This window comes from Heloderma suspectum, chromosome 1 (assembly GCF_057233095.1).
Source record: "Heloderma suspectum isolate Gila_16-S chromosome 1, 16-S_ref, whole genome shotgun sequence".
Taxonomy (NCBI): domain Eukaryota; kingdom Metazoa; phylum Chordata; class Lepidosauria; order Squamata; family Helodermatidae; genus Heloderma; species Heloderma suspectum.
Genome location: NC_139458.1, coordinates 415101769 through 415119323, shown reverse-complemented (window position 1 = coordinate 415119323; position 17555 = coordinate 415101769). Strand labels below are relative to the sequence as shown.

General features: G+C 43.9%; 1 protein-coding gene across 1 annotated transcript in view; it reads left to right on the top strand.

Moving 5' to 3' along the window:
* Window positions 1–5381: 5381 nt before the first annotated feature.
* Window positions 5382–17555, top strand: part of FBLN7 (fibulin 7) — a 39552-nt gene continuing 27378 nt past the window's right edge. Inside the window, exons 1-3 of the mRNA XM_084832830.1 lie at window positions 5382–5456; window positions 12149–12308; window positions 17219–17389. Of these exons, the coding sequence (XP_084688956.1) occupies window positions 5382–5456; window positions 12149–12308; window positions 17219–17389 (406 nt within the window). The remainder of the gene's footprint in view (window positions 5457–12148; window positions 12309–17218; window positions 17390–17555) is intronic.

Below are 17555 nucleotides of genomic sequence, written 5' to 3'. Positions count from 1 at the left end.
ATTGGGAGTCAGAACCCTTGCTGAACTACTGCAAATCACCCAACTATCTACTAGTAGAGCCGGGTCTAACCTCAGGCCACCCCAGATTTGAAGGCGATGGTGTACTGGTAAATTCTGAAGTGCAGGCACCCATCATGACAGTCTCCTTAGCCCCAAAGAGTGTCCAGAATTTCAGGCAGATGGGTTGATCCATATCAGTTTTACAGAAGTCCTAGTAGAGCAGGACTTTTGTAAAGCTAATGGGTCTTCAAAAAGTTTCTCTACCCCTGTTGCACAGAATGAATCTGCTTCACTCTGTTCTTTTGAGGTTCTGAGCTGATACGTTAATTTTTCCAACAGGGCAATCTACGACACTTTGCTATACCAAGGTTTGACAATGCAAACATGCAAAACATGCACACTCACCAGAATTCTACCACCTCAAGTCTACCACCTCATTCTAGTCTATATACTAATACTGGATTCATTCTCCACGTGAGGTTCTTAACGTAGCCAAAATAGTACAGTCCATGCGCAAGACAAGGGAGGGTTTGGAAGGCTTTGGGAAAGCACATGGTTTTCATAAGAATTTTTTTAAAAGGGGGGGACCCCCAAAACAGCCCAATGAAGACCAACCATGCTTAGTGCCCACAGAATGCTGGCTGACTCTTTGAGAGGGGGAATAGAGTCTCGGGGGAAAGGACATGGCTGGCTGGCTTATTTTTTGCAGGTCCCATTAGTAGATGGTTCCTAGCAAAGGCATTGTCCAGCTATTCTGTCTTTTCCTCCTTAACAGATTTTGTGTGTGTGTGAATGAAGAAAAGGCAGAAGAATTGGTGGGAAAACACCAAGAGGGTTATAAGTGGAAGATGATATTATCTGAATCCCACATTAGAGTCCATGAATGAGGCAGGGTGATTGCATGATAAAAGCCTTGTCTGGAAGCACCCCTAGTCATCACCTTTAAACCCATAAACAGCTTTGGATCAGGGTACTTAAAAGAATCTCTCCTTCCATCTGATCCTGCCCATCCACTGAGGTCAGCTGGGGAGGCCTTTTGCATGTTCCACCAATGTTAGAAGTATGCTTGATGGGAACAGGCCCTGCACAGCCACTTTTCCTCCAGAATAGAAGTGGTCACCCTTGTCCAATAAGGCAGGGACAAAGTTACCCTGAGTGCACTTTACGCTGCAGAATTTACACAGAAGTAGACCTACAACACAGTCCTCCCATGATATTGTTGGCAGGAATGGACGGAATCACCCAAGTCTGCCTCACACACCACTCACTGGACCCCTGCTGGCCACCTGCCCCTGCTTGCCACATGCAGCGAGCCACTGGGCGGTCCACGGGTGCCTGCTGAGTGATGCACAGCTGCCTGATCCTTCAGTGAGCCTCCATTTTGCATAAAATGGCAGCTCATTCTTTTATGTAAAGGGCCTTTTATGCAAATGGCAGCCGTAAGTGGCCATTTACTCAAGATTACAGGTGTAAATGGTCCATTTACACCAATGTCCATTTACACCTGTCACCTTGCGTAAATGGCTGGTTTACGGCTGCCATTTGCATAAAAGGCTCTTTACATAAAAGAATGAGCTGCCATTTTTATGCAAAATGGCAGCTTGGCAGACCAGTGGGGACCACCACGCTTGCCCAACTCGGCATGCGCCAATTTAGGCAAGCATAGTGGTCTGTGTAGACTGGAGTCTGGGAGGCTGAGCAGGGGGGAAGTCCACTGGACTCCACCCCCCTCTCAGACTCCCGTGACATCCCTAATTGCTGGGTACTGTTACCTGCACAATGTCCCCAAATTTCAGCCTCTTACCATTTAACACTTTCTTTCTGGAAACAAAAACATACTTGGGACATAAAATATCCCAATAATCTATTGATTTTGCCATTGGGGTGCATTTATGCCCCAAACACAAGCAATGTACTGGAGTGAAAAAAAATGTACTGTTAATTTTTCCAAAGAAAACTGGCATAGGGAACCAGAGTTAAGTGCTCTGGGTGTCAGTAGGTTAGCCCAAGGCATGAAATTTCATTGGGGGAACATTTAATTCATCAGAGACAAATTCATTATGGGGTTAGAAAAACACCCAACACAAGCCAAAAATCTTAGTTTTAGTAATAATGTTTTGCCTAAAGTTTTACTAATATTTTGAATATTTTAAGTTTTAAAACTCACTACTTAGGATAACTAACACCAAAAAAAGATGTCCTTTTCATCATAGGGGATTGGAATGCTAAAGTAGGAAGTCAAGAAATCACCGGGATAACACGGAAGCATGGCCTTCATGTACAAAATGAAGCAGGACAAAGGCTAATAGAGTTTTGTCAAGAGAACACGCTGATCATAGCAAACACTCTTTTCCAACAGCACAAGAGGCGACTCTACACATGGACATCACCAGATGGTCAATATCGAAATCAGATTGATTATGTCCTTTGCAGCCAAAGATGGAGAAGCTCTATACAGTCAGTAAAAACAAGACCTGGAGCTGACTGTGGCTCAGATCATGAGCTGCTTCTTGCAAAATTTCAGCTTAAATTGAAGAACGTAGGGAAAACCACTAAACTGTTCAGGTATGACCGAAATCATATCCCTTATGAATATACAGTGGAGGTGACGAATACATTTCAGGGATTAGACCTGATAGACAGAGTGCCTGAGGAACTACGGACGGAGGTCCGTAACATTGTTCAGGAGGCAGCAGCAACTAAATCCATCCCAAAGAAAAAGAAAAGCAAGAAAGCCAAGTGGCTGTCTGATGAGGCTTTACAAGTAGCTGAGGAAAGAAGGGAAGCAAAAAGCAAGGCAGAAAGGGGAAGATATATCCAACTGAATGCAGAGTTCCAGAGAATAGCAAGGAGAGACAAGAAGGCCTTCTTAAATGAACAATGCAAAGAAATCGAGGAAAACAATAGAATAGGAAAGACTAGAGATCTTTTCAAGAAAATCGGAGATCTCAAGGGAATGTTTTGTGCAAAGACGGGCATGATAAAGGACAAAGAAGGCAGGGACCTAACAGAAGCAGATGAGATTAAGAAGAGGTGGCAAGAATACACAGAAGAACTATACAGGAAAGATCTTAATGTCCCTGATAGCCATGATAGTGCGGTCACTGAACTTGAGCCGGACATCCTAGAGAGTGAAATCAAGTGGGCCTTAGGAAGCATTACTAACAACAAAGCTAGCAGAGATGACAGTCTTCCAGCTGAGCTATTTAAAATCCTAAAAGATGATGCTCTTAAAACGCTGCACTCAATATGCCAACAAATTTGGAACACTCAACAGTGGCCACAAGACTGGAAAAGGTCAGTTTACATTCCAAATCCAAAGAAGGGCAATGCCAAAGGGTGTTCAAACTACTGTACAATTGCACTCATTTCACATGCCAGCAAGGTGATGCTCAAAATCCTACAAGCTAGGCTTCAGCAGTATGTGAACCGGGAACTACTGGAAGTACAAGCTGGGTTCCGAAGAGGCAGAGGAACTAGAGATCAAATCGCCAACATTCGCTGAATCATGGAGAAAGCAAGAGAATTCCAGAAAAACGTCTATTTCTGCTTCATGGGCTACGCTAAAGCCTTTGATTGTGTGGATCACAATAAACTGTGGCAAACTCTTAAAGAGATGGGAGTACCAGACCACCTTACCTGTCACCTGAGAAACCCGTACCAGGGTCAAGAAGCAACAGTAAGAACCGGACATGGAACAACCGATTGGTTCAAAATTGGGAAAAGTGTACGACAAGGCTGCATATTGTCGCCCTGCTTATTTAACTTATATGCAGAGTACATCATGAGAAACGCCGGGTTGGATGAATCACAGGTCGGAATTAAGATTGCCGGGAGAATTATCAACAACCTCGGATACACAGACGATACCACTCTAATGGCAGAAAGCGAAGAGGATCTAAAGATCTAATGGCAGAAAGCGAAGAGGATCTAATGAGCTTCTTGTTGAGGGTGAAAGTGGAGAGTGCAAAAGCTGGTTTGAAATTCACCATTAAGAAAACTAAATCATGGCATCTGGAAAACTCCCTGGAAAAGGCCCTGATGCTGGGAAAGATTGAAGGCAAAAGGAGAAGGGGACGGCAGAGGATGAGATGGCTAGATAGCATCACCGAAGCAATAAATATGAACTTGAGCACACTCCAGGAGAGAGCAGAGGACAGGAAGGCTTGGTGGGCTATGGTCCATTGGGTCACGAAGAGTCGGAAACATCTTAATGACTGAACAACAACACTTAGGATACTAGAGACACACTTGAGTTTGTGGGGCATTTTACCACCCCATGATACATTGGAAAATGGCTTTGTGTAGTAAAAAGACTCCAGAACACATTCATGTATATTTTTAGGGTTGTTGGATGAGTTGAGCACATGTTTTTTATATATAAAAACATGAATAACATAAGATGGAGTTGTATACAATGTTAGTTCTACTTTGAGTAGACCCATTGAAATTAATGGGACCTAAGTTAGATTAACATAGGGTACAACCCATGTAGTTTGGCCTTGAGCCACTCCACTACCATAGCAAATAGTACTAAGGATCATAATACTGTCCCACCTTACAAAGTTATTGCAATGATTGCTGCACTAATTGTGTGGAATGGTATATAAACACTAAGCATTATTACCATTTTCCCTTCTGCCTCCTGACTAGCAAATACAAGCAGTCTCCAACCCCCACCCCCATGCATACACAGGCAGCATTCATGGTTACTGTTAGTCAGGGGTGGGGATTCATGATTACTGCATTCATGATTACTGTTAGTCAGTCCAACAACATCTGTTGTCCTCCAGATGTTGTTGGACTGCAACTACTACAAGCCCCAGCCAGCATGGCCAGTGGTTGGGGGTGATAGGTGCTGTAGTCCAACAACTTCTTGAGGATCACAGGTTCCCCACCCCTGCTGGGTTGGGAGGGAAGGTTCTATTAAATCCAAATACTATCCATAATTATTGTCCAGTTTGAGCAGGACATATCCATCATATACTTCTTTTTTTACCCCAATAGACATGTTGCTTCTTAAAATTGGGAGCAGGGATGGATGGGGGGACTTTTTGCTTATACTAGTTATCACTGAGCAGCAGAAACAAAGCAAGTCAGCTTCCCAGGAAGAGCCAACAATCTTAGGTGTAAAATGGGGCGGGGGTGGTAAACCGCTCCTATGCGACAGCTCACTTGCACCACAGGCAGTCTACCAATGAGAAGTTTTACTCTTTAGGAAACCTGCTGTGTGATGCTGCAGTCATTTCTGATCTGAGCAAAGGAGCTCGGTTGCCGTCTTTCCACACTGATTTGCAGCCAGGGCAACTCGACTGTTGAGGAAGCTGCTTAGGCAAGTACTCCTCCAACGCGAAGGATTTTTATCTTGGAATAACAATACCATGATTTCTGGATTGCAATACAGCCTCTTTCTTTTCTTGTGCCTAACGTCATGTCAGGAATCTCGGGCTTCCCAGGTAAGTGCTCATCTATGCCGCTTTCTCTTTCCCAGTCCACCAGTTGTTGCTGTTTCATTTGGAAAAGATTTTTCTTGCTTTTTTTAAAAAGAACATCTATATTTTAATAATTTGGTGGTGGTGGTGGAAATATATGTGCAATGCGTGAAAAAGAAAAGCAGCTCTCCTTGACAGTAAAATGAGCAACAGTTCTTTTGCTAACTTTTGCTGAAAAGGCTGAACTTTTCTAGCTCTTTCTTTCGGCTCTCTTGCCAAAGGTAACAGCAATGTAAGATGATGACAGTTAGTGCTCTCTGGCTTTTATATACATCTTCTAACTTTCAGCTTTAGATCAACAGACAAGAGACATGGTATATGTGTTGCAAATCAGAAAAGACGTGCAAGCAACAAAGTCAGTTAAAAGGTGCAAAGGTAACTGATACAAAGGGAGTACAATAAGCATAATTGCCTAAAGTAATAGCAGTATTTCATTGGGGGAAATTTGAATCCAAAGAAAAATAGCCTTTCCATCACATAATTCTCAGTTTCCTCCACACTAGCCTAGGCGAAGAGCTGAGTGTAGCTTTGGACTGGGCTTATAATGCTTACTTTTGCAACTGATTTTGCTCTGCACCTTATTGCTAGCTACATTTCTTGCATCATATTGGTTGAATATGCAACAGCAACCCTCTCACTGGACTAAAAAAATAAACTCAACCTGTTTCTCTATGAATGCCTAAATAAACAGGTCCAATCAAGTAATCACAGACCAAGTGATTCTAAGTCACCCTGCTGGAATATCAGCATGGACTGAGTGAGCTGCTCCTTGGTGGAGTTTATTATGGTTAAGTGTACCGCAGTGGTTCAGGTTAAAAATAACCCTTTGACAAAGAGCTTATTATAAAAGTATGCAGTGTGCCTTCCTTTTTTGCAGTCTGCTGCTGCATGCCACATATGATAAGAGTCTTGGGCAAGAAGAAACCTTTCTGCCCCAGCACATCCTTATAGGAAATACTGCAATTAGATTCTTACTTATTAAACATGCAAGAAAAGTCAGGTATGCTGTGTCTGTGGCGGTGGTCACTCAGTTTGAGCTGGCTCCAGCCCCCAATATTAGCTTTTAAATCCTGGTGGAGTTCTGCAATTCACAAAGAAAGTCAATTTCAGAGTGAAAACTCTCTCTCTGTGTGAATAGACAGATCAACCTTCCCCAACCTGGTGCCATCCAGATGTGCTTGACTACAATTCACAGCATCTCCCAGCTAATCATGCTGGCTGGGAGATGCTGGGAGTTGTAGTCAAACACATCTGGAGGGCACCAGGTTGGGGAAGGCTGACACTGATAAGCATAGACAAAGATATATGCGTAGGTACGTGACAGATGTGCACTGATCAATATGCATAGATATAGATATGCATTAATGGGTGGATATAAGTATAGATATCCATATAGATACTCATTTTGATATAGGTATCAAACCTTTGGGTCATAGATAACATTGCTGTGGAAGACTTCCCTTTATGCTCCATGGCGGCGCACATCTTGCACATGCCAAGACACAGGCAAATGAGGGTAAGCATCTTGGCACAGGGCATAAAGGAAACGCAGAGCTCACAGAGCAGGGTCAGCAGCCGCTGAATAGCACCCTCATGTTCCATCTGCTCTCTACTAGGCTGACATTTACATGAAAGTGTTTCTCATATGACACTGAAAGTGCCTCTGAACATTTTCCCTTCTTGTTATGGGATAAAAAGTGGAAGGAATAAATTTTTTAAAAAATCTGGTATACATGCCTAGTCTATGGCCATTTCTACAAAAGGCATTTATTGCGCATTCATGATTGGTCACTCACAGAAGTTTGCAGGTCCTATACACGATGTCGTCATCCTCAAGGGCACCTCCCACTTTATTGCGCATTTTTTTTCATGATGATGAAAGTCCAGCATTTTCCCTCCTCCCACTATGAACCGTGGTAAATCTATGGTGTACTGATGAAATGGCGCTTTACTGCAGCAATATCACAGTGCCATCTAGTGGCTTTATAATGAAACATATAGAACTTGCCCAGAAAGAAAAAAAAAAGGAGAAAACCCTGTGGAAAGGTGCCACTCATAATCCCACAAGGAATCCGGAAGGAGAAGCCCTGGCAAAGTTGTGGGATTTTAGCTTAATGTAGATAAGCCCTATATAGGCATAACACAGCCAGCAGTAGTAGATGGCAGGTTTATGCACTCGGTGGGGCCCAGACTACTTAAGGGGCCCTACCAACTTTGCACCAATCCTGGAGCCCTTGGAAGGCATGGGACCAAGTGACTAGGGCAGCCTCCCTCAACCTAGTGCCCTCCAGATGGGATGGATTACAGCACAGTAGCTCAGTGGTAGAGCATATGCTTTGCATGCAGAAGATCCCAGGTTCAATCCCTGGTATCTCCAGGTAGGGTTGGAAGAACTCCTGCCTGAAACCCTGGACAGCTGCTACCAATCAGTCAGTGTAGACAGTACCTGGCTAGATGGACCCATGGTCTGTCATGAAGCTTTTCTACACAAGGCTGTTAATCCCACTGTATCTACTTTTGGTTTCATCACAGAATTGAGATCCAAATGCTACACGAGGAACATTTCTTTTCCTGCTTTTCTGCTATATAACCTCTAGGTGGCATTGTGGTACAGAGGAATAGCACAAATATACACAAGGAAATCACGCTTTCTTTCACTTTCACAATTAAATGCTGCATTTTCCCTGCTCTAAAAACCTCGCCGAAAGTGCTGGTTAGACACAGAAGCAAAACAATGTTGTCTAAAGAACCTGTAACCAGCTATGAGTATGGAATGACGAGTGCATGATAAATTTTCCATGTAGAAAAGCCCGCAGTGTAAGGCAGCTTCCTACGTTCTCCATCATCCCCAGTCAGCATGACCATTGGTTTTGCTGCCTGGGAATGATGAGAGGATGTAGCCCAACACATCTGGAAGGCACCAGGTTGGACAACGCTACCAAACAGAACAATGATAAGTAAGGTCCCATGGCGAGTGACTCTAACGAGAAAAGGAGTCCAAGATGGGTGGGAGCTTTAAAAAAAGGAAATTCTCAAGGCACAATTACAAACAATTCCAACAAGAAGAAAAGGGGGAAGACAACAGAAGAAGCCAATATGGCTTCACAAAAAGCTTAGAGATGACCGGAAAAGAAAAAAGGACACATATAGGAAGTGGAAAGAAGGCCAAGCAACAAAGGAAGAGTACAAGCAGGTAGCACAGAATTGCAGGGATGGCATCAGGAAGGCTAAAGCTGAGAACAAGCTGAGGTTAGTGAGGGATGCTAAAAGCAACAAAAAGGCTTTCTTCAGCTACGTGCATAGTAAAAGACAGAGGAGAGAAATGGTGGTTCAGCTACTAAATAAGGATGGCAAAATGATAACAGATGACAAAGAAAAGGCAAAAGTGCTCAATTCCTACTTTGGCTCAGTCTTCTCCCAAAAGAGGGTCTATGACCCCCCTGGCAAAGGCAAAGTACAGGCCAAAGGGGCAGGATTGCAGCTTGAGATAGATAGGCATATGGTCAAGGAACACCAAATTACTTTGAATGAGTTCAAATCTCCAGGGCCAGATGAACTGCACCCTAGAGTAATAAAGGAACTGGCAGAAGAACTCTCAGAACCGCTGTCTATTCTCTTTGAGAAATCATGGAGGATGGGGGAAGTGCCAGATGACTAGAGGAGGGCTAATGTTGTCCCTATCTTCAAAAAGGGTAAAAAGGAGGAACCTGGGAACTACAGACCAGTCAGTCTGACATCAATCCCTGGGAAAATTCTGGAGCAGATGATAAAGCAATCTATCTGTAAGCACCTTGAAAACAATGCAGTGATTACTCGAAGCCAACATGGATTTGTCAAAAACAAGTCCTGCCAGACAAATCTGATCTCATTTTTTGATCAAGTAACCTCCCTTGTGGACCGTGGGAATGCTGTAGACATCATATACCTCGACTTCAGCAAAGCTTTCGCCAAAGTGCCCCATGATATCCTGATTAGCAAACTAGCTAAAAGTGGGCTTGAAACAACGATCTGGTGGATCCACAGTTGGCTACAGAATCGGACTGAAAGAGTCCTTATCAATGGGATCTTCTCAAACTGGGAAGAGGTAACAAGCGGGGTACCGCAGGGCTCAGTCCTGGGCCCGGTGCTCTTCAACATTTTTATTAATGACTTGGAGGAGGACGTGCAGGGAATGCTGATCAAATTTGCAGATGACACAAAATTGGGCAGGATAGCTAATACTTTGGAAGACAGAAACAAAATTCAAAGTGATCTGGATAGACTAGAGCACTGGGCAGAAAACAACAGAATGACATTTAATAGGGATAAATGCCAAGTTCTGCACCTAGGAAAAAGAAACCAAATGCACAGTTACAAGATGGGGATACGTGGCTCAACAACACTACAAGCGAGAAGGATCTGGGAATTGTTGTAGATCACAAGCGTAATATGAGCCAACAATGTGATGTGGCTGCAAAAAAGGCCAATGCTCTTTTGGGCTGCATTAATAGAAGCATAGCTTCCAAATCCCGGGAAGTACTAGTTCCCCTCTACTCAACACTGGTTAGGCCTCTTCTGGAGTACTGTGCCCAGTTCTAGGCACCACATTTTAAGAAGGATGCAGACAAGCTGGAGAAGGTTCAGAGGAGGGCAACAAAGATGATCAGGGGACTGGAAACAAAGCCCTATGAAGAGAGACTGAAAGGGCTGGGCATGTTTAGCCTTGAGAAGAGAAGACTGAGGGGAGATAGGATAGCGCTCCTCAAGTACTTGAAAGGTTGTCCCAGAGAGGAAGGCCAGGATCTCTTCTTGATCATCCCAGAGTGCAGGACATGGGATAATGGGCTCAAGTTACAGAAAGCCAGATTCTGGCTGAACATCAGGAAAAACATCCTGACTGTTAGAGCAATACAACAATAGAACCAATTCCCTAGGGAGGTGGTGGGCTCTCTGACACTGGTGGCATTCAAGATGAGGCTGGACAGCCATCTGCCAGGGATGCTCTGACTTGGATTCCTGCATTGAGCAGGCGGTTGGACTCGATGGCCTTGTAGGCCCCTTCCAACCCTTCTATTCTATGATTCTATGAAACAGCCAACAAGCACTTCACTGTTCTAGTCAAAACAAAAAACAAAACCCTGGCTTCTAGTACTGGGTTTGAAATGCCAAAGAACTCCCCATTTCTGTCAAGCTCTGCTCATGACCACACAGATCATGTGAGATTTCACCCATAACCTGCCAGATTCCATTCAGACTCCACTGCTGAACCACCAGGTTCTACACTCTGCCCCTTCCTAGAAAGATAATATTCTTGGAATCAAAGGTTGGCTGTCCTATCACTGACCCAGGTGTGGAGAACTCAGACCATGGATTGGCAGCATGGCAGCCAGTGACAATTGTGAGGTAATGACCTCATCAGCTCCCACCTATGCTAGTTGCTCCTCAGCACTGTCCAAGACCCTGTATTGCCCTGGCCATGGGCTTTGACCTCTTAATTTAGAGGTGCCAAGATAGTGATAAATCAGACCCAGGTTTACTTACAAGGAGTACTTTATTGTGTAACTTCAGCACACAGGCGTACCCAATGGTTGGATCAGACAGCTTCTCTGAACCCAGAGCCATGGGGTACAATGGGTTTTATACCATACATGTTAGCAATGAGGCAGCATAACAGCAGCAAGCACCTCCTAGCATTCATTCCCAGCATGGACTAACAGTGTCTGGTTCTCAGCACAGCCACCTGCAGCTTTAAGACAAACAAACTTTGCTTTCCAGGCAGAGTGCTTGATAAAGCACTCTACTCATTAGTATGGAATGTGCTAGGCCATGCTATCGGCCCTTTTACTCATCTTCACATGCTCAGAGGCTTACTAGCAAGGGAATTGGACCAATAATGAACTTAAGCAAGCATTATGGGTCTCTAGGCCACTCTAACACTACAGGTGACTTGGTTACACTCCTGGGGCCAATACAGACCCATGTTCTTCTGGCACTTGCACTGAGCGGGCTGGACCCAATCTTCAGTTGACCAGTACTGGCAATGAAGATGACGACCAGCAACAGGAACCCCAAATAGCATTCACCCCAAATAGCAAGCATTGGATTTGCTTGCTGTGTGGGATGAACCTAAAACACGGGGACAGCTAAGGAGCAGCCAGCATAATATCAACTCCTTTGACTATATTGCTAGGGAAATGGATGCGCAGAGCTATGCATGCACTGCACTCAAGCGCAACGCAATCCTACACATGTTTACACAGAAGTAAGCAGCAGTGTGTTCAAGGGGGTTTACTCCCAAGTTAGCTGTGCATAGGACTGCAGCCTTAAACACATTTGACAAATGCACATCTTACAGTTTTGAGTGTATACAAATTGTTTCATGTCTTTCCATTCAAAATGTATTGTGTGAAGTGACCATCCAGTTTAATTCTCTGCTCAGCTATGGGTCTCACTGGGTGGCATTGGGCAAATCACAATGGCTCAGCCTATCCCACCTCACAGGGTTTATGTGAGGTTAAAATGGTACCCTGAGCCCCTTGAAGGAAGTGCGGAGGAGACAGTGGGACAAACTGCTTTGGAATTGTACTTAACTATGATACTTAATATACAGATAAGGCAGCAGTGTCCGCAACTGTGTGATATGCTTAAAGCACTGACCCAGCTGCTTCTTTCCACAGAACTGCATGAGCAAGCAGCATCTTCTGGCTACCATCCGCCAAATGCAGCAACTTCTAAAGGGGCAGGAAACACGATTTGCAGAGGGAATACGAATCATGAAACACCGACTGACAACTCTGCAAAACACAGTGGCTAAAGCCACCCCAGACCCACCAACTGGTAAAAATTAGAACTTTAAAGTGGAGGTGGTAAGGCAGGGACAGGTAGAACCCTATTGGCTCCTTGGGCCATTTGACCCTTGTTGAGTTGCTAGCTGCGATACCAGCCTTTGACCACTGCAGTGATGGCGCTGAAAGCACAGCAGAGAACAGCAGACCCATCCACAGGGTTGAGGAATATGAGACCCTCCATACATTGTTGGACTTGGACTCCCATCAGCCCCAGCCAGTTTGGCCAATGGTTAGAGATGATGGGAGTTGTAGTCACCCTGCTCTAGCAAGTTATTACACCTGGATCCTGCTATCAGAGTCCTCCATTTGAGCTCCTGTGCATTGCAGAGTGGAAAAGATCTAAGGGTTGGTTCCTAGGAGCAATGAGAGTGGGAAACCTCCCTCCAAAACTGAAAGCATCTGATCAAAAAGTGCTTCATTGTGAGCGCAGGTGTGTCACGCTACCATCGCTGTTGAGATGTGACGCTACCCCCCTTCCTTCCTCGTTGCTGATTTTACTAATCCATGTGAATGAGTAGCAACTGGAATGACGGACCATTTGCTTCCCCCACATCAATGTATGATTTGAAGGAAATGATGCTCTGATTCAGGGTATTGATCACATGCAACCTGAAAGGTTGAGAAGTTAGCACTAAAAAACTAACAAACACCAAAACCTTTCACAGCTTTCAGACATTTGCAAATCTCTTAGGGAAGCTTAAAATGAATGTCACTTTGTAGAAAGTGACATCTTCAGTAAGCATTTCTCCCTAGGATACTAGATCTCAGTGCATCATTGTGCCAAACATACCACTCCCCAGCCATGTCGATGGGCCACAAGCAGCAATATTGCTCTCATTCCTTCCCTGTGCATCTGTCACAGAGCAGAGATCTGCTTTGTCTGCAGAATTCATCTTCACTGAGCCACCTCTGTGCATTCTTTAGAGGCATTCCTCAAATACATGAGATTATTTGGTGGCTCCCCAGTTCTCAGGCTGGAGTTTCAGCAGATGCCATTTGTACAGGGTCAGTTTCCTTGGGAGGAGAGGGAATTGGAGAATTACACTGTGTTTTGTAATATTTGTGAATATACGGGTTGAGCTGGGGGTGGGGGTGGGGGAAGCAGGCAGGCATTCAGATAGACAGAGCCAGCACCATTAGCTCCACGCAAAGCAAACTGCATGGCACTGGACAGCCCATCCATAGGTATGCAAAACTATTTCTCTTCTTCTATGGTTATATTCCAGCTGCCAAACTCTTTTTCACCAGCCTCACCAACGCAGTCAAGTGTGTCAACAACTAGAAGCCACCAGCCAGCCATGCATCCTTAGCGAGCATTTTGTAACTATCAGTGGAGGACCAGCATTGCCAGCAGACATCCTTGTGCAGTTGGCACAGCCCACTGCTGATGCCTGCCTTGAGCATCCCTTAAAAGGTCAACACTCTGAATAGCACTGAGCAGCTGGTTCTAGCCACCATTTAAATTTCCCACAGTGAATCCAATGCACTCTGGGGCATTGTGGCAGTGGAAGCTGGTGACTTCAGTGTCAGTGGGGCAATGTATCCGCCTTGGGTTTCAGTCAGAACCACTCAGAACTCTAAAGAACTCCTTTAGAGTTTTGCCTGAAACCTGGAGCGGATTCACTACTCCACGGACATTGGAACCACCAGCCTCCACTGCATTGAGGGAAATGTGAATATTATTTATTTATTTATTTATTACATTTATATCCCGCCTTTTATCCTCTGGCAAGGAACCCAAGGCAGCGTACATAATCCTCCTCCTCTTCATTTTATCCTCACAACAACAACCCTAGGAGGGAGGTTGGGCTGAGAGTCTATGACTGGCCCAAAGTCACCCAGTGAGCTTCCATGGCTGAGTGGGGAGTAGACCGCAGATCTCCCGACTCTCAGTCCAACACTCTAGCCACTACACCACATTGGCTCTCGAAAAGTGGCCCCAAACCCAGTGCTGCTTGGAATGCTGCTACCCACTGCTGCCTTCCACTGCCAAATAATGCTTCCGGTGCCTTCTGCTGGAGGAGGGAGTCCGATTTGCCCAAGGTGCCCTCAAACCTGGAGACAGCCCCACATCAACGTCCAAGCATTCTTAGCTATCCATTATACAAAAGTCTGGGGAAAGGCCATTCCTTACTCCGCAGGGCTACAACAGTCTGTTATTTGCAATAAAGGTTGTCATACCGGCTCTACAGAGTGGATGTGCAGTGGTCTTTATTTAACTGATTAACTTATTTGTACATTTATGAATTGCCTATCAGCCCAAATATGACCGCACCAGGAGACTTACAGTTAAAACTTGCAACAATTTAATTTTAAAAAAACAACCTTTAAAGCACAATTTGAAAACTTTAAAACCATTCAAAAATGTATTGTGAAGTACAGAAGGTGCTTCACAGAAGATCAAAACTAGAGCTGGGGAGAAGAGTGATTTTACCAAACGTTTGTGGAACTGACTCCATAATTTGAGGAGAAATCATTTTGTGAAATGGTCCTTCTCCCAATTCCAAATCAACCCTCCCTCCAAATTGTTTTGTTGGTTTGCTTCAGAATTAGTTCCACTGAACTCAGTGGGTCTTACTTCTGATTAGACATGGCTAGGATTGCACTGTTATCTCTCTCTCTCTCTCTCTCTCTCACACACACACACACACACACACACACACACACACCACATTGGCTTGGGATGCCTTTCCACTGGGTTTGCTTTTGAATGGAACATCTTCAGGATTTTCTGCAAGACATTCTTTTTTCTTTTTTTAAAATCCAGATGTTAAAAAAGCATTTTTGCTAGTAGTTCTGGTTTAAAAATAGCATTGTATGGAACGGTTTTAAATTTTAAACGAGCTTGATTCTGTCACTGTCCTTTCTTTGGAATGATATTTAATGCTGCACCTCTCATATTAAAGAAGCTGCTAGAGAAACATTGGTCCACTGTGGGTTTTCTGTAGATTTCAACTGCTGTTCATTATAATGGCAGTTCCCAGTGAGTGGCAAGGGTGGCAGCCATTTTGAACTTCCCAAAATTCAAAAGCACCTTAAAACAGGACTTTCTAGGAAAACAAAATGGCAGCCATTCCAATTTTCTATCCCCACCTCCCAAAAAAGAATTTTGCCTCACTCCTGAAATATAGTTGAGACAAAACAGCCAATTTTGAGGTGGATGAAATGGCTGGGACATGGTCTTTGTCAATTTGGTACAACCCGAATCAGAACAGGCAGGGAAATAGAACTACCAACAGGAAAGTACTTTTGACTCTATGTGAGAATCCAGCTTCTTGACAACTTTTCTTAATGGCAGCTCTGAACAATTCATTGGGCCACTATAGGAGTGTGAATTCTGAAAATGTGAATCTGGGATAGAGGCTTTTAGCTCTTGCCATCTTCGTCTTCCTAAGCACTAAACAGATATTAGGAAGAGAGCACAACAGGTGTTACTATCTACCATAAACAACAAACAGGCTATAAGAGCTGCAAAATAAAAAGGTCAAGTTTAAAATGGTAATAGATTCTTAAAAGTATGACAGAAATACAAATATGTTTATGATATAATATAGAGGTATGGAAGTATTAGAATCAGAACTTATCATTAAATAAAATCAAAAGAGATAAAGTTTAAGGATAGTCAGCCCTTCTAAGCATGGTTCCAATCCCATCTTTTGAACGAGTGAACAGGGTCTGATCCATTTCTAGGAGAACATGGAGGATGGCACCAAAATTGTTAATAACCATGCCCTTCCTTTACTCAGTACTTTAAACATGGAGGACATTTTACGACCCCAAAAAGCCTAGTTCTTGACTCAGGAGCCAAAGTTTTAAACCCTTATATGCTTTCATGACACAGAGGCTAGAGGGACTTTGCAAACACAGATCAGCAAACACAGATCAGTTATTTAACAGCCTCTGTGTTGAAAGGACTGTTATCTCAGTGGCAGGTGAGAGACACCTGTTATAGAAGCATTTTCAGTGCATTCATTACTAATTGAAGCTGCATTAATTTCAACTGGGTTTAAATGTGGCTACCTTTCTTTAGAGTGGGGCCTTGTAGCCCCATCTCTAGCCACTACCACTGAATCCAATTTGCACCATGCCTTGGCAATCCTGTTTTCCAGAGCTTACCAAAAAGAGTATATAATGGAAGGGACCATAGCTCAGTGGTAGAGCACATGCTTTGCACACAGGGTTCAACCTTCAGCTTCTCCAGTTAAAGTGATCGGACAGCAGGTGATGGCAAAGAACTCCGCTGAGACTCTGGAGAGCCAATGCCATTTGGAATAGTCCATGATGGACTAGCTTCCTATGCTACATCTGCTGGTAGGTTCATAGAAGCCACTTGCCAAAAGGTGGCAGTTGGTCTCCTCAGGCTTTTCAAGTAGCCACTGCCAGGTCATATAAGTAGGTCCAAGAACTAGTGGATTTGGAAAATTACATACATGGAATCCAAAGGGATTATTCTAAATTCTTAAGCTCTTGCCCAGCATTTTTGGAGACACAGAAATACATCTCCAGAAACGGAGAGATGTACTTAATGTGTCAATAACTGAATTCTGTAGAGGCTTTAATAATCTGGGGAGCGTACCTAAAATAGCTACATTTCTAGTAGTTGCTGATAAGATTAGAAAGGATGTTGTACATGCTAGTAATATGGCTTGTTGTCAGAAGGATGAGGTTTGAGTTGGACTTTGTTATCTGCATTTGCTTCTCAATTGCTTCATGGTAAAGCAAGCAAAGGATGACTTCATTGTGATGTGAATCCAATCATCAATCAACTGTCACCATGCACACAGTCAATAATCCAGATCGTAATACACAAGAATACTTCTGTGAATTTCTGCCCTATTTCCTCTGGGAGCAACTAACCAAATATCTTCTAACCCCTGTGTAACCCAACTGTGCTTGTAGTGTTCTGCCCTGCACTGGATGCCCCACTGAATGGCAAAAGATTTGGTACCAAGAATATGGTAGACCATGAAGTCCATTTTACCTGTGATCCTGGATTTCAGCTCATTGGTTCCAGTTCTCGAGTGTGTCAGCCAAATGGCAGCTGGTCTGGAGAGCTTCCTCAGTGCAAAGGTACTTTGCCCTTTTATTCCTTTCCATCCAGTTATCATACAAGACTGTACATGATACTGTTTGAAGAATACCACCAAAGCAGCCACTCTTATGCAAAGCTTTGTTCCTGACTAATGTGCAAGGTTACGATAAAGCTAGACATTGTGTTAATTGTGTGAACCAATTA